Here is a 15,118-nt window from a genome sequence, read left to right on the forward strand (position 1 = left end):
ACTTGCTTTAATGAAAAATTACTTAAGAAATGTGTAAGCTGAATCACAATTTAAAATGATAAATACAATTTCAATGAGTTACGTCATAATTATTTTGAGGGAAAAATCACTTTTCTATCTTAGGACACATGTTGGACATGACTAAGGATGGCAATATATAGCAGAGCACGAAGGTATCAATAACGGTATAATAACTCAGGTCTATTAGAGTGTCGGAACAATTAGAGTAGCATTATGCCAATTGTGGAACTAAATTCAATTTTTTGTGTTTTTAATCTTTCATTACTAAAACCTTTGCTCACTGCCTAATAGAATAAATCTGTGGTCAAACAACCAGGCTTTCTTTCGTAAAAACAGATAAGTGAAATGTCAACATTCACTGCCTGTCATCTCACTATTTAATCATTTATTACTTTATGCATATTTAAAGGACATGTGTACTAAGTAATATTTCAGGCACTCAATTTTTGAAAATGTACATTGAATCAGTTATTGTATATTTAATTTTTTTTTTTTTACTTAGGCAAGCTCTCACTTCAGATCTTAGACAATGCAAGATTGTTAGCTCCTCCCTAACAAGCACCATGTCTCAAACACTCAGACATGCATGTTTTTTCACTATATGACATGTAGCCCAGTACTTAGTGTGTCATATTACCGACTATATTTGTTTTCTGAGTAACACAGAGGTAAATGCAAAGAGCAATGACATTACCATTTTGTAAAATGTTTTCACGGGTGGCTTCACAAGTGTATGACTTGTGCAGGAGCACAGCTCCCCCAATCCCCTTAGGGTTTAATGCTCAGCTAAAGCCATATTAAAATTCTTAATAATTTTTATTTTTGCACTCATGTTTTGTATGTGAGGACTAATGGCAAAGTCTAGCCTCTAACCACCTCACCTTATCTGCAGGATGGGTTCTCCTCAGCACACTTCCCTACTCTCAGCCTTGCAGTCTTCCAGTTCCTTCCCCTACCCCATGATCATTGTCACGATGATCGATGAGATGATCGATGATCGACTTGGGATAGGCTAATGTGTTGACCTCAGTGGAGAGGGGACCATATTCCTGAGTTGCCCCTGTCTCCAGTAGGAGATCCCGACATCACGGGAAGGGTCTAGGTTGGGTCTGCTTGCCTTGGGGCATCTAGTGTGTGTGTTGTGTGTGTGTGTGTGTGTGTGTGTGTGTGTGTGTGTGTGTGTGTGTGTATAGCTATCTCTGCTCTGCAGACGCCATGTCTTAGTTGGGGCAAGCTTCTCACCCAAGTCATGCAGGTAGCCAGTAGTTTCCACGGAGGAGGTTTAAAGACCACTGGAGTCTCCCCCTGTGGTTGGGAAGGCAGCTGGAGTCATGAAGCAGGGCCCCGGGAACCTGGGTGTGTCTTTATTCTCCTGCTCAAGTATTTTCTGTGTAGACGGGGTGCTCCCTGGGCAGCTTCTGTATCTGGGGGGACCTTCACTTCTTCCTACCAACTTTTCTGAGTCTGGCTTACATTTTTCTGTTCTGGCCTTACTGGAGACACTGCTGAGGGGAGGAGATAAGGGTGGGAGTGATTACAAAAAAAAAAAAAAAATGCATAATTTCCGTGATTTAGCATATGAGTTAAATGCTCTTATATTTGCATTTAAAACTGCCATTGAGCAATATAAAGATGACTGGCAAAGTTCATCCTAAAAATTTGAAATTTTACTTATTTTTACTTATAATCACATTAAATAGCAAATAAAAGACACAATGACAAGCTGAGAGAGAGAAATCACTGAAGGAAAGAGCTTTGCACTTTAATACCTTTTACTGATCTTTTTTCCTGCTTTTCGAACAAAGGGTCCTGCATTTTTATTTTTCACTGGGCAACACAAATTGTGTAGCTGGAACTCATTGTTTTAGAATCCAACCCAAATAGAAAGAAAAATGCTGAGGAATGCATAAAAGGAAAAAAATGTATATAATCTAAAGATGCTACAAGGGTAGTGCAAAAAGTTCATGGAAAAAGAGAATTGAAAGATAATACAAATCTTCCCATGAACTTTTTGAGGTACCCTCTTATATACAATTTCAGTTTTATTAAAAAATCAGCAATTAGTTTTTCAATCATTACATTTGAACTATTTTATTAAATATAAAGAAATATCACATTTTTAATAATGATCAGAATAATCTGTTAACCTTGAAAACCTTTTTTTATTACTACACATTAATGTGTTTTCAATCTTGTTTATTTTAAAGTATCTTTTAGAAAATATTTTGAAAAAAACCAATGTTTTATAGTAACTACATATGAATCAGTTATCCAAATCAGGCAATTTGCTTTGTAGATTGAATTTAGTTAATGAAATCAAACTGGCTTCCATTTGCAAAACAAAGAATTGCATTGAAAATGGTGCAGTTTCCTGAACATTTGCCTAATCATAAACTAGAACCTTATATCATATGCTCTTCGATTTAGTTAAATATCTGCTAAGCAGTTTTATTTTTACAGGATTTAAAGCATTTTACTAAACAATCTCTACTATTATTTTTCAGTTTGTACACACAAATACTATTAAAATTATTAATGTAGTAGTAGAGGCACCAAAACAGCAATAAGGTCTTATTATTTTATACTAAAGAAAATACTTAGTCACCTTTCCTACAAAATGTGCAAATGAGAATTACTCAGAGAAAACAGCTCATGACTCCAAAAGCCAATTGCTTAAAATCAAGTTTAGGATTAAAAACATGGCAATGTATAATCATAGAGAAAAACACATGATTGCTATTAAAGGATGGTTTAGTATTGATTAAAATCTTTTGTTAAAAATTTTGTAGGTAGAGCCTCAGAAAATTTAGTGAGCATGAAATTTAGTATATTTTAAAGACTACATGTGCAATAATACTTTCTTGCTACTTTTCTGACATATTCTTGCTGGAATTTAAGGCTTTGCCCTTTTTATGCCCACTGCTAGAACAGTTTTTATATATTCAAAGGATTTTCTCTTCAATTCATGTGTCATCAAGAGAGGTGTTTTTGGTTTCCCTGTATAAAATCTCCTCCCCCTCATTTACTTTCAAATCCCTTACTCACTCAGTTTATTTCTTCCTCACTACCTGACATATCACACTTGACACTAACATATAATGGCTATGAAAGCAGGGACACTGTGAACTGTTTTTCTTTTTTATTGCTATATTCTTAGCACATAGAACTGATCCTGACAGATAGTAAATACTCAATAAATATTTTTGGATGAATTGAATGAATGAATGAATGAAAGGTTAGCCCACATCATCCCAATTTCTATTAATGAAGTTAATAGAGATTTATTGTTACAAGCAATGTAGATGGAGAATTCTCTTAGTCAAATAACACATCATCATCATCCTTAAAGAAGCTTACATATTGGTTGGCAAGGCAACTTATTAAAAAAAATGATTATGAGATAGTAACATGGTAGTATTGTACATAACTGCCTGGGAACAGTTCAATTTTTATACCTGCTGAGTGGGAGCCAAGGCACTGACCAACTCTCAGTAAATTAATTTCTAAGGTCTAAGGCCTTTTTCTATATCAATTACTCAAAAGATGTGTGCCACAAAAAGACAATATACTTATAAGTACTTTGATGATTCTCAGGAGTAAAAACAAAGTTTAAAATCATCCAGACCATGTCCTCACTCATAAGTGGGTAGAAATAAAGAAAGACAGAAAGACAGAAAGAAACGTAGAAAGAAAGAATCCACAATAATACACTGATCTTTCAGAAGGAGAGAATAAATCTGTGGTTACTAGAGGTTGAAGTGGGGAAGGGAGAAAGGGTTGGGGAGAGACTAAATAAGGGGCGTAAAAAATAATTATGATTTATAATTATGCACATGGTAATAATATTGATTTGATCAACACATGTTGTACACAGGTGATGATAGTCAATATTGTACTCCAAAAATATGTATAATCAATCATGCTTCAATAATAAAAAAATAAATGAATAAAGTAGAATCATCTGGACTCTATTATAATTTAGTATTTGGCTGGACAATAAAATTATTTAGTAATGATTAACTAGATTGGCATTTCTATTATTTTCCAGAAATAAAATATTCAGTGTACTTTTCAGGGGTAAACACTTTTCCTAAAGAGATAGAACATTTTATACTTCAATATAATATGTCTGTAGTTTTTGAATATGTAATTTGCATATGTATAAGAAATGTGAAATAATACAAATAGTACTGCATCTCTCTTAGATAAAATCATGGTTATTGTCTGATTTAAAAAACAAAACAAAACTTAGCATGCCCCTGGCTTGTATTTGGTATATTTTTAGTAAGCATTTAAAATTCTTATACTAATTTTTTTTTTACATTGACTAGAGTTGCACAGGTTTTAGAAAATAGAATGTTTACTGTCAACATTTTTGAAAACATAGTGAGAACCGTGAGAGACATCCAGAGATAAAATACATTAAAATGCAGATATAAAGATGAATGAATGTTTACAGTGTTCCTAATTACCTACTCCGGGAATATGCAAAAAGTTGGCATTTGAAATAGACTATATTTCCAAAATGCAGTGAACTGCAAGTCAAATAGACATCTCAAATTTATAAATATATGGAGAGTTTTGTTGATTTAAATCTATTTTCAATGTCAGTTTAATTATTTCTGCCAGAGAAAATATGTGAAACGTGCAATCAAAATGTGAGTCTAAGGCAGACCTATACTGAACAGTCACTCAAGGGCAGAGAGAGAGTTGTTGAATGTATATTTTAAGAAGCCAGTGAATCAGACAACTTGGTTCTGACAATAATTGCTTTAAAGACCCTGTAGCAAATATCAGCAGAATTGGTTTGTAATTTAGCATGTCTTTCACTTTGAACATGGCCCCTAAATGTTTTTGCACATGTCAGGATATCTACAAACACAATTTGTTTCAGGTTGACCATCCATGATTAACACTTTCCTTTACTGTCTACATCCTGAATAATTACTTTTTACACAACTACACACCTTAGTTTTCCTATCATGCACTGAAGATTAAAATCAAATATTTTCTAGGTATTGCTTTCTTGTTTTGCTCTCTAAATGAAACAACTTTCAGGACCATTTAAATAAACTATGAAAATAGAAGGTTGCAAATATAGCTATTAGGGATTGTAGAAGTCAGTTAATTAAGATTTACTGCAAAGATTCCTAATTATGATAGTCATAGTCTTAACTCTATAATCTTATTTATCCAACAAGAATCAGAATATTCAAAGAATGTTTCTCTTAACTATAGATAAGTCGTTCTAGGTGATTTAGAATAAAAAATGTTTTTTTTTTTCATTTGCTTAATTGTAAACAGATAGCAAACAATTAAGTCAGGGTTATTTAGTGTGGTTTCCTTAATATTCTTGAATATGAGAAAAATACAGTTGACTACATGAAAGAAAAGGCAAATGCAAACTTCCTTCCCCATCTTCATATTCCACGCTGTGCATACATAAAGTAGTAAAAACATAATTAATAAATTGTATATATTTTGGGTCTCTGATATTTTAATTCCATTCTCACTTAAGTATGTATGAGCTCATGAGCAATATTACTATTCTGCTGATTTTCTTTTCCCTAGTTGTGGCCCTGGTAACATACCAGCATCGCTGATACTCTAAACTTATTTCAGCTCTTTTGCACTCATTTACGTGATTTTTAGATTAACTCTTCAGTTCCTCCTCAAATCCTGCTGTACCTTTGTGATATACCATCATATATATATATATATATATCATCAACCCCCAATCCTTCAATTGTTCAGGCTTCGCTTGGTTCCTTCTACTCATCCCTCAGAACGGAACTTAATTTAAATGTTGCTTCCTTAGGAAGACCCATCCTTATCCTCCAGGTCTGGAGAATATATACTCTCAGAACACCCTAGGCTTCTCCTTTGCAGGACTTACCACAATACTAATGACTAATTAATACTAATTAGTTATTTATTATCTTCCTGTCCAACAGACTTTAAGGTTCATAAGGACCCATTCACTATTATACACAAAAAGTACACTAAAAATATGTTGGATAAATCAAAAGTTTATGGATAACACTTAACCACTTTTCCATTTTAGTATAAGAACAATGATACATAACCTACAGATAAGAAGGCAAACCATTTTACTGTGGTTCCTCAGTCCAAAGAAACTGAAATGTGTTATCAGGTAACTTTGGAAAGTGCCTCTCAAGTCACTTGAAAGAGAATTCCAAAAGATACTCCAAAAAAGTGATGTGAAATCCCTTTCTCTATTTGCAGCACTAAAATTATCTTATTTAAGGCTGGCGCAAAACGGCAACAGTTAAAATATGGTTCTGGGACACTCCACTTTCTGTAAACTTTTAAGTTTGATACTATGCTCTTATCTCATCAGATATGGAAAGATTAACTGATACATGCACAGATCAAATTTTTTCATAATGTTACTGTAGGGGAATGAATTGTAGGGGAATTGTAGAAAAATATAACTTTAGTATAAATGCTTGCTAAAAACATTTTAAGTAAAGCAGCTTCTAAGAGGCCATACAAAGGTCAGGCGGGCCCAAGCACACTAAACATTCCAGGGAGGGAATGACCCCCACCCAGTTCCAGGAACTGATTAGTTCCTTATCTAAAAGCCACCTGGCCAGACCCTGGGGAAGATAAACGATTGAGAAATGTGCTGTTCCTTATCAGGGTACCAGCCTGCTAAAGCCCACCTGTAAATCTAAAGGCACCACAGATCCATCAGGGTACCAGCCTGCTAAAGTCTACCCATAAATCTAAAGGCGCCACAGATAACCAACAACTCATCCTGTCACAAAGATCTGTTCAGAAAAACTGTATAAAAAGTGCTTGTGCTGTAAACTGGTCGTTGCTTCTGTCCAGGAGACTAAGTGGCCCCAGCATGCTGGAATAAAACTCCTCTTACCTGATTGCATTGGTCTCTGTCTCATGGTCTTCGTGGAGTGAGCCATCCCTGTGTGTGTGGGATTTGTGCATAGTGCACGGGTCTTACATTACCTTTGTCTAGAGTATTTTTATTTTCATAGATGTGATTCTCTAACTTCAGAATTTCAGACAAAAAGAGAGAGGGCCTTCTTGGTAACTCAAAATTATGACATGGAGGTAATCCATATGTAAGTCCAGTCATAATACTGATATTTTATTAAATATATATGTGGCAATATTTTAGTTAAGTGTAGAATTTTATGTACTTTCAAATAAACTTTAAACATATTTTGATTTTTTGTTACTGTTTATACCTAAAACAAAGTCAAATTAAATTAACAATAATAGTTTTTTAATATTCTTCAATGATGATAAATTTATTAGTGAGAATTGCTTAATGATATTATCCTTCCAGAAGGCATAGTCTCAAAATATGAATACTATATCTTATTTCACATTTAATATACCTTTTCTCCATATAGCAATACATTTTAAAAGTAATATATTGTTGTTACCCCCACAATAATTTGTCTCCAAGTTAAATTATTGTTGTATTATAGTTAAGTATGGTTGTACTGAATTGTATTTTTTGATCAGGTGGCAGCAATAAACACCTTAGAAATAATCTGGTAAAACAGAGAGGAACAGGAAACGCTAATCTGCTTTATGCTGAAGATCCATTTGACAAGATTTTGTTAATACCAAAGGAAAGAAGGGAAAAAAAAAACAGAAAATAGGAATTCCATTTTAAAAACCATAAAGCAAATTCTAGGATGTGGAACTATTTGTTAAATGAAGGGAAAAATTGTATAGTAAATGCAAAGACTGTGATTGTACCAGACTATTTGGCTTTGCTTTATTTATTAGAGGCATTTCTGAAGATTATCAGCAATGTAAATTTATGTCTAATATCTTGAATAAAATATTTACATCCATTTAATGTATGTTTTTAGTAGAATACTTAAGTTTTCTTTCTTCACATTTTATAGGTTTAATGTTTTTTAACTCTGTATTTTGAAGTAATTATAGGTGCACAGAAATTTGTCAAAAAAAAAAAAGTACAAGGAGGCCCTGTACACCCTTTACCCAGCCTACCCCAATGTTAACTATTTGTATATTACGACAAGAAACCCAGGAAATTGGCATTGGTTCAATCCACAGGGCTTGTGTGTGTGTAGCTCTATGCACATTATTACATACATAGCTTCCTATAACAACTAACACCACAATCAAGATTTATAAATATCACTACAGGGCTCCCTGCTGCTACCTCTTTATAGCCACTTGGCTGCCCTAGCAAATCAATGCAGTGTGTGCAAATAGTTTTATCTTTATAAATTTGTCTCATATATGTTTTCATTTATAAAAAATTCTACTATAAGGCAATCACTTTTGAATCCATGCAATTTATGAACACTTCACTAAAGTGAGTTGTTCAAATCTCTGAAGCCGTTCCTGTGCCATGTTCTGCAATATAATTGTGTTATGGGGGAATTAGAGAGAGGACATACTTATAAAAATCATGAGTGTTCGTGCCTGACTACATTGCAGTAAAAATATACAGTGCTATAAAGAGATCATTTAACTGAATTTTTTGGATTTTTAAAAGACAGTTTAACTACTATTCACAAACTACACATAGACAACAGCATTTGAAACATTTCTGGATTTTTTTCTTTTTTCTTTTGCTATCACTTTTACAGTTGATTGTGGTAAATCATTTTGGCTGAATGCTTTTACCATATAGACATGAATTATAATTAAAATAAATTCTTACTATCTGCTTTATTTGACATGGAAAGGAAATGGCAGCATAATTGGGAAATTGAAACTCAATTCATTTAGCAACATTTTGTTTATGTCTCACATCAACTGATAAGTTATGTGGACTTATTTGTTAAGAGATATTGGTACATAATTATATAAAAAAAACACAGAAACACACACATTAGAGAGAAGCATTTCATCTTACTAATCACACTACTAAGAAATAATAACAGTTTGGGAACATGGCAGAGTAGAGGTGCCTGGGCATATTCCTCCTGCAGAAGATCAAAACTGGCCCACCACCACCACTGCCAAGTCGCTGGAGCTATTGTCCTGTCTGAGAAATGTCGCCATCACAGAGCAGCTCCCTGCAGAGCAATTGCCCTGTGGGTAGCCCATCACTGCAGCCATGAACTCTGCAGATGCAAGGGAAGACACTACAACAATCACCACCATTGCCGCCACTGTGAATTAACCCTACTGCTGCCAAGAACACTGTAGACATGAAGGAGACATCTGCAACCACCAACGCTGCTCCCACTCTTATGAGGTAATCTTGCTGCTGCCAAGGACACAGCAGATGCAAGGAAGGCAGCTGCGGCTGCCAGTGCCACTGCTGGCACCACTGCCACTGCCACAAAGTAACCCCACTGTTTCCAAGGACACTGCAAACATGAGGGAGGTAGTTGCAGCCACTGCTATCCCCATAAGGTAACCCCACTGCTGCTGTGGGCACAGCAGATGTGATGGAGGCTGCTGCAGCAGTCAGTGCTGCTGCCACACCCACAAGGTAACTGTGCTGCCACTACATACACCACAAACAGGAGGAACACTGTTGCAGCCAACAGTGATGCTGCCACCCCCAGGAGCTAACCCCACTGCTGCCAAGGATACTTCAGAGGCAAGGCAGGCAGTTGCCACGGCTGGTGCCACTGCCACCATCACAAGGTATCCCCACTACCGCTGCAAACATCACATACAGAAGGGAGGCAGTTGCAGCTCCTGCCACGAGGTAACCCTGCTGCAACAAGGTAACCCTGCTGCCACTGTACACAGCACAGATGCAAGGGAGGCAGTTGCAGCCGCCCCAACAAGGTAACCCTGCTGCTGTTGCAGACACTGCAGATGCATGGGAGGTGATTGTCGCCACCAGCACCACTGCCACTCCCACAAGGTAACCCCACTGCCTCTGAGGACACCACAGACACAAGGGAGGCAGTTGCAGCAGCTGACATTACTGCCATGACTGTGAGGTAACCCCATTTCTGCTGCAGAAACCATAGCAGTGCAGACTGCTGCTTTGCACACTGCAGACAAGCAGGTGGCTACTGCAACTACCACTGCTTCAGTCACTGCTACCACTGGCACTGCCATACAGCTACCATTATTATATGAGCAGCTCTCCACCACTGGAGCCACTGCTGCCACAGAGGCAGTCTGCCAAAGCTGCCACAACATACACCACTGCTACAAGGATGGCCAGCTACCATAGCAGCAGCACAGCAGCTACTACTGTTGTGCAGGCAGACTGCTGACCACCAGAATGCATTGACACAAGGAACATCACCAGCGGAATCCAGGGAAGGAAAGTAATAAAAGCAACTTCTCTACCTGATGACCAGATATCAACATAGAGATACTAGAAATATATATATATATATATATATATATATATATAGAGAGAGAGAGAGAGAGAGAGAGAGAGAGGGAGAGAGAGAGAGAGAGAGAGAGAGAGAGAGAAAATATGGGTCCACCAAAGGAATACAATAACTGTCAAGTACCAGACCCCATAGAGCATGAAACCCTTGGAATGACTGAAAAGGAATTCCAAGGTCTGAATCTTAAGGAAACTTAATGAGGTAGAGAAAGATGCAGTTGGACAACACAATGAATTGAGCAAAATTACACAGGATATGAAAGAGGAAATTTACAAAGAGATAAATACTTTTAAAAAGTTTGTAGCATAACTCTCGAAACTGGAGTCTTTCAATGAAATAAAAAACACAACTGAGGGCTTAAGTAGCAGGCTAGAATAAGCAGAAGAAAGAATTTCTGATCTTGAAGACAGTCTTTTCTAAATAACTAAGGAAGACAAAAAAAATTAATAAACATGGAGAAAATCCAAGAGAGATAGCAGACATCCTTTAGTACACAGACATCCAAATCATGGGTGTTCTGGAAGGGAGGAGAAAGGAAAAGGCATTAGAATATATTCAATGAAATAATAGCAGAAAACTTCCCAGGTATGGGGAGAGACATGGACCTTCAGGTCCAGAAAGCTCAAAGATCCTCACACAGATTCAATCCAAAAAGGTCCTCTCTGAGACACATTATAGTCAATCTAGCAAAACTCAAAGACAAAGAGAGAATCTTAAAAGCAACAAGAGAAAAGTATGAAGTCACCAATAAGGGAATTTCCATCAGACAAATAGTAGACTTCTCAATAGAAATTCTACAGATCAGAAGATAATGGGATGAAATATTCAAAATACAAAAGAAAAAAAAAAACTGCCATCCAAGAATACTCTACCTGGAAAGTCTATCCTTCAGAAAAGAAGGAGAAATAGTGTATTTCCCAGACAAACAAAAAGAAACAATTAACAGAGCAAAAAGACAACCTACAGAATGGGAGAAAATACTTGCAGACTACGTATCCAACAAGGGATTAATATCCAGAATATACAAGGAACTCAACTTAACAGTAAAAAACCAAATAACCTGATTTAAAAATGGGCAAAGAAGCTAAATAGATATTTCTCAAAGGAAGATATAAAAATGGCCAACAGACAAATGAAAAAATGCTCAGCATTACCCAGCATAAGGGAAATGTAAATCAAAACCACACTGAGATAGCATTTCACCCCAGTTAGAATGGCTATTACCAAAAAGACAGAAAATAACAAATTCTGGTGAGGATGCAGAGAAAGGGGAACGCTCCTATACTTTTAGTGGGACTATAAATCGGTGCAGCCATTATGGAACACAGTATGGAGGCTCCTCAAACAACTACAGATAGAACTGCCACATGACCCAACCATCTCACTGCTGGGCATATACCCCAAATAATGGAAATCATCATGTGGACTCTCATGTTTATCACAAGAGTTGGAACCAATTTAAATGTCCATCATTGGACAACCGGATAAGGAGAATGTGGTATGGAAAATGTGGTATGGAATGGAATAGAATGGAATACACAATGGAATACTACTTTGCCATGAAAAAGAATGAAATACTGCCTTTGTGGCAACATGGATGAACTTAGAGAAAGTTATGTTAAGTGAAATAAGCCAGGCACAGAAAAAGAAATACTGCATGTCCTCATTCAGAGTGGGCGCTGAAAAATAAACAAATTAATAAATAAAAAAAGAAAGAAAGATACAACAATCATAATAATATGTTGAACTTTCAAAAGAAGGGAACGGAACATAGGTTACTGGTGGGAAACGGGGAGGGGAGGAAGGTAAGGAAGGGATTTGGTAAAGAGGCACAAAAAACTATTACTTTGTATGATGTTGAATATACTCATTATCCTGATTTGAGCACCACATGTTACACACATGCATTGATATTCAACCCTGTATCCCAAAGATAAATACAATCAAGTATGTTTCAATTAAAGAAAAAAGAAATAATATCAAAAATATCTTTCTACATGTTGGAAAATAACAAGAACACATCCAGAAAATCATGTCTGTAGTGTATAGCATATATGACTGCATTGTGCTTCAGGTGAATATACGCCTGTCAGGGTTATTACATATGAAGATGAACTATGAGTCTGTTTTGAGAGAACATCAGTGAAACTTACCATCTTGATCCGTGGTCACTGTAATAGCTGTGAATGGCTTGGGAGAAAAACTCAACTCAGAAACTCCATTCATGGCTTCTATTTCAAAGGTATAATTCACGTGAGACACAAAGTCAAGTACTACCACGGAATTGTTGATCAGGCCAGTATGTCTTGGGATGAAGCGGAGTCCTCCACCACAGTCCTCACACTGGCTGGTGTCTAAGCCACATTTCTTACAGATTACACTGTATGTGAGATCTTTTCTCCCTCCTGTGTCACTTGGTGGGCTCCATTCCAAAATAAGGGCTGTTTCATTGATGTTAAAAACCACATTCCTAGGAGCTGAAGGTGGCCCTAGAGAAAAGCAATTAAAAAACAAATGTACATGTATAGGACAATGCATTATGCTGCTAAATCGAAAATTTCATTAATAAATACATATTGGTCTTTTATATTAGTTTAAGCTCTTTTTCTGATGGAAACTATAGAGAACACATGGCTAAAAATATCTGATTAAGTCCAGTAAGGAAGGAGTCTGTAGAGGTAAAGATGTTCAATATCTTAAATTTTTGGTGTATGATTTCTGAAATTTAATGTAAAAAAAAATCATCAGATCTTCAATAGATATGGTAATTATATTTTTAAAAAATTTGCTGACTGAAAAAACATACAACACAAATTATTTAAAATTATTTGATGGCTTTAATTACATCTTTTTGATTTCTTCACCATTTTCAAAATTTGGGAAAAATAGTAATGCACATATACAAAACATGTTGCGTTTAGTCTTTCGGTTTCATGGTATGATTGGTGTGTAGATAAGACTCCCATTCATTACCTTTGAAAATCATGAAGAATCTGTTTTCCCAAAGGTTGAGAGTAAATGACAATAAATTTAGAGTGAAAAGAAAATTTGGAAGAAGAGGAAGAGAAATAAAAATTGAAGGCAGCAAAAAACTTTTTACTGGGGGACTTGCCAATTTGATGGGATAAAAGGATTATGTAGAAGGGATAAAAAGTGGCCATACATAAGATATGATGACTACACTTTTATTTAGATTAACTGTACTAAACACAAGTAAGTGTGTCCTTAAAAGATATACAAACAATCCTCTATTTGTCATCAAGACTGTATAATGCAAGTTGGTCCCAAGGAATGGGTAAACATCTTTTCTTACTATTTTTCCATACAGATCACAATGCATAGAGTACTTAATAACTTTTAATTATTTCAGCCTTTTCTTAAAATAGTCTCAATAATCCTTAAAACTTATCTGAGTACTTTGAACCTTAGTTTCATATCATTCATTGAACAACTATTACCTTAAGTTCTAGTAAGTGCCAGGCACTGTGCTGTGTTATATGTGAAATACCACAGAATCTATATGCTGTGAGAGACTATGCTTATGATAGATATTTTGAAAACTAATTCATTGTATAAAGGACTGATGAAACAACACTTGTGCCATATTTTATAAGGCTTCATTTAAGAAATCCAAACCAATTCTCTAAATTTCTGTGATCAAGAAAATCTGATTAGAGAGTAGGAAGAAATTTCTCTGTAACATTCTCTCCTTGAAAGAAATTCAAATTTTGATATAGACTCCTTTTAGATTTCAAGGTGCAGTCATTCATTCATTAAATGAATATTTTAATTAGTGACTACTATGTTGCAGATACTCTGCTAGATCTTAAATTTACAGTGGCAAATGTGGTATACATTATCCCTGCTTTCTTGTTATTTACATTTTAGTGGAATGGCTAGATAAACACGCACACACATGAACAGATGAATAAAATTCAAATTATAATAAGTGCAATTACAGAAATTAAAAGGACAGGAGCTGAAATAAAAACCATCAGGGGGACCCCTACTTTGGGTAACATTTTGAGAAAGCCTCGTGGAGGTAGTGAAGAAGATGTACAAAGGGGTGTGAAGAATAGTGGCGGTAGAAAGTGTGTAGTGATTTAGTCAAGAAAGATCTTGAACTAGTCATGGAACTGGCAGAAAATCACTGAGGCTAGAGTGCAGAGGGAGAATGCCTGAAGTGAGTTTTAAGGAACAGAAAGAGACTCGATAATGCAGGACTCATTCATTGGAATGTGTCTGGATACTTTTCTATGTACAACAGAAAGAAGCTGATGGATTTTATGTATGGAAGTGATGTGCTTTAAAAACAGCATCTTGGCTGTACTAAAGTGAATGGTCTGAATGAGTTCAGGGGACACAGTAGTAAGATATGCTATACATTGTTAGAGTAGCACAGTATTAATCATGAATCTACATGACTGTATATTGGGTTAGTGATATTAAAAATGTTATTATATATTTCCTTTTTCTTTTTGCCATATCCTGATATCACCAACCGGCAGAGTAGGGACCTCAGACATCTAAATGTATTTCACCTAAAGCTAGACCTAGAAATACAATGGGTGGTTTTTCTAAAAGGTTTCTGGATACCTTGCTTTATGCCATTTCATATTCCAGAGAGTTTACAGAAATGTCTGCTTTAAGATAGGAAAATATGGAGTGGATTATAAACTAGAACACAGGGACTAGTGTAGCTTTTTACCTCCAACCTAGACATATGCCTGGGAGATAAAGATTCATTATCATCA

The 15,118-nt window shown here is 35.7% G+C and overlaps 1 protein-coding gene across 1 annotated transcript in view; it reads right to left on the minus strand.

Moving 5' to 3' along the window:
• Positions 1 to 15,118, minus strand: part of EPHA6 (EPH receptor A6) — an 839,959-nt gene that overhangs the window by 460,965 nt on the left and 363,876 nt on the right. The window contains exon 5 of the mRNA XM_063078754.1: positions 12,518 to 12,853. Within this exon, the coding sequence (XP_062934824.1) occupies positions 12,518 to 12,853 (336 nt within the window). The remainder of the gene's footprint in view (positions 1 to 12,517; positions 12,854 to 15,118) is intronic.

This window comes from Cynocephalus volans, chromosome 1, assembly GCF_027409185.1.
Source record: "Cynocephalus volans isolate mCynVol1 chromosome 1, mCynVol1.pri, whole genome shotgun sequence".
NCBI classification, from domain to species: Eukaryota; Metazoa; Chordata; class Mammalia; order Dermoptera; family Cynocephalidae; genus Cynocephalus; species Cynocephalus volans.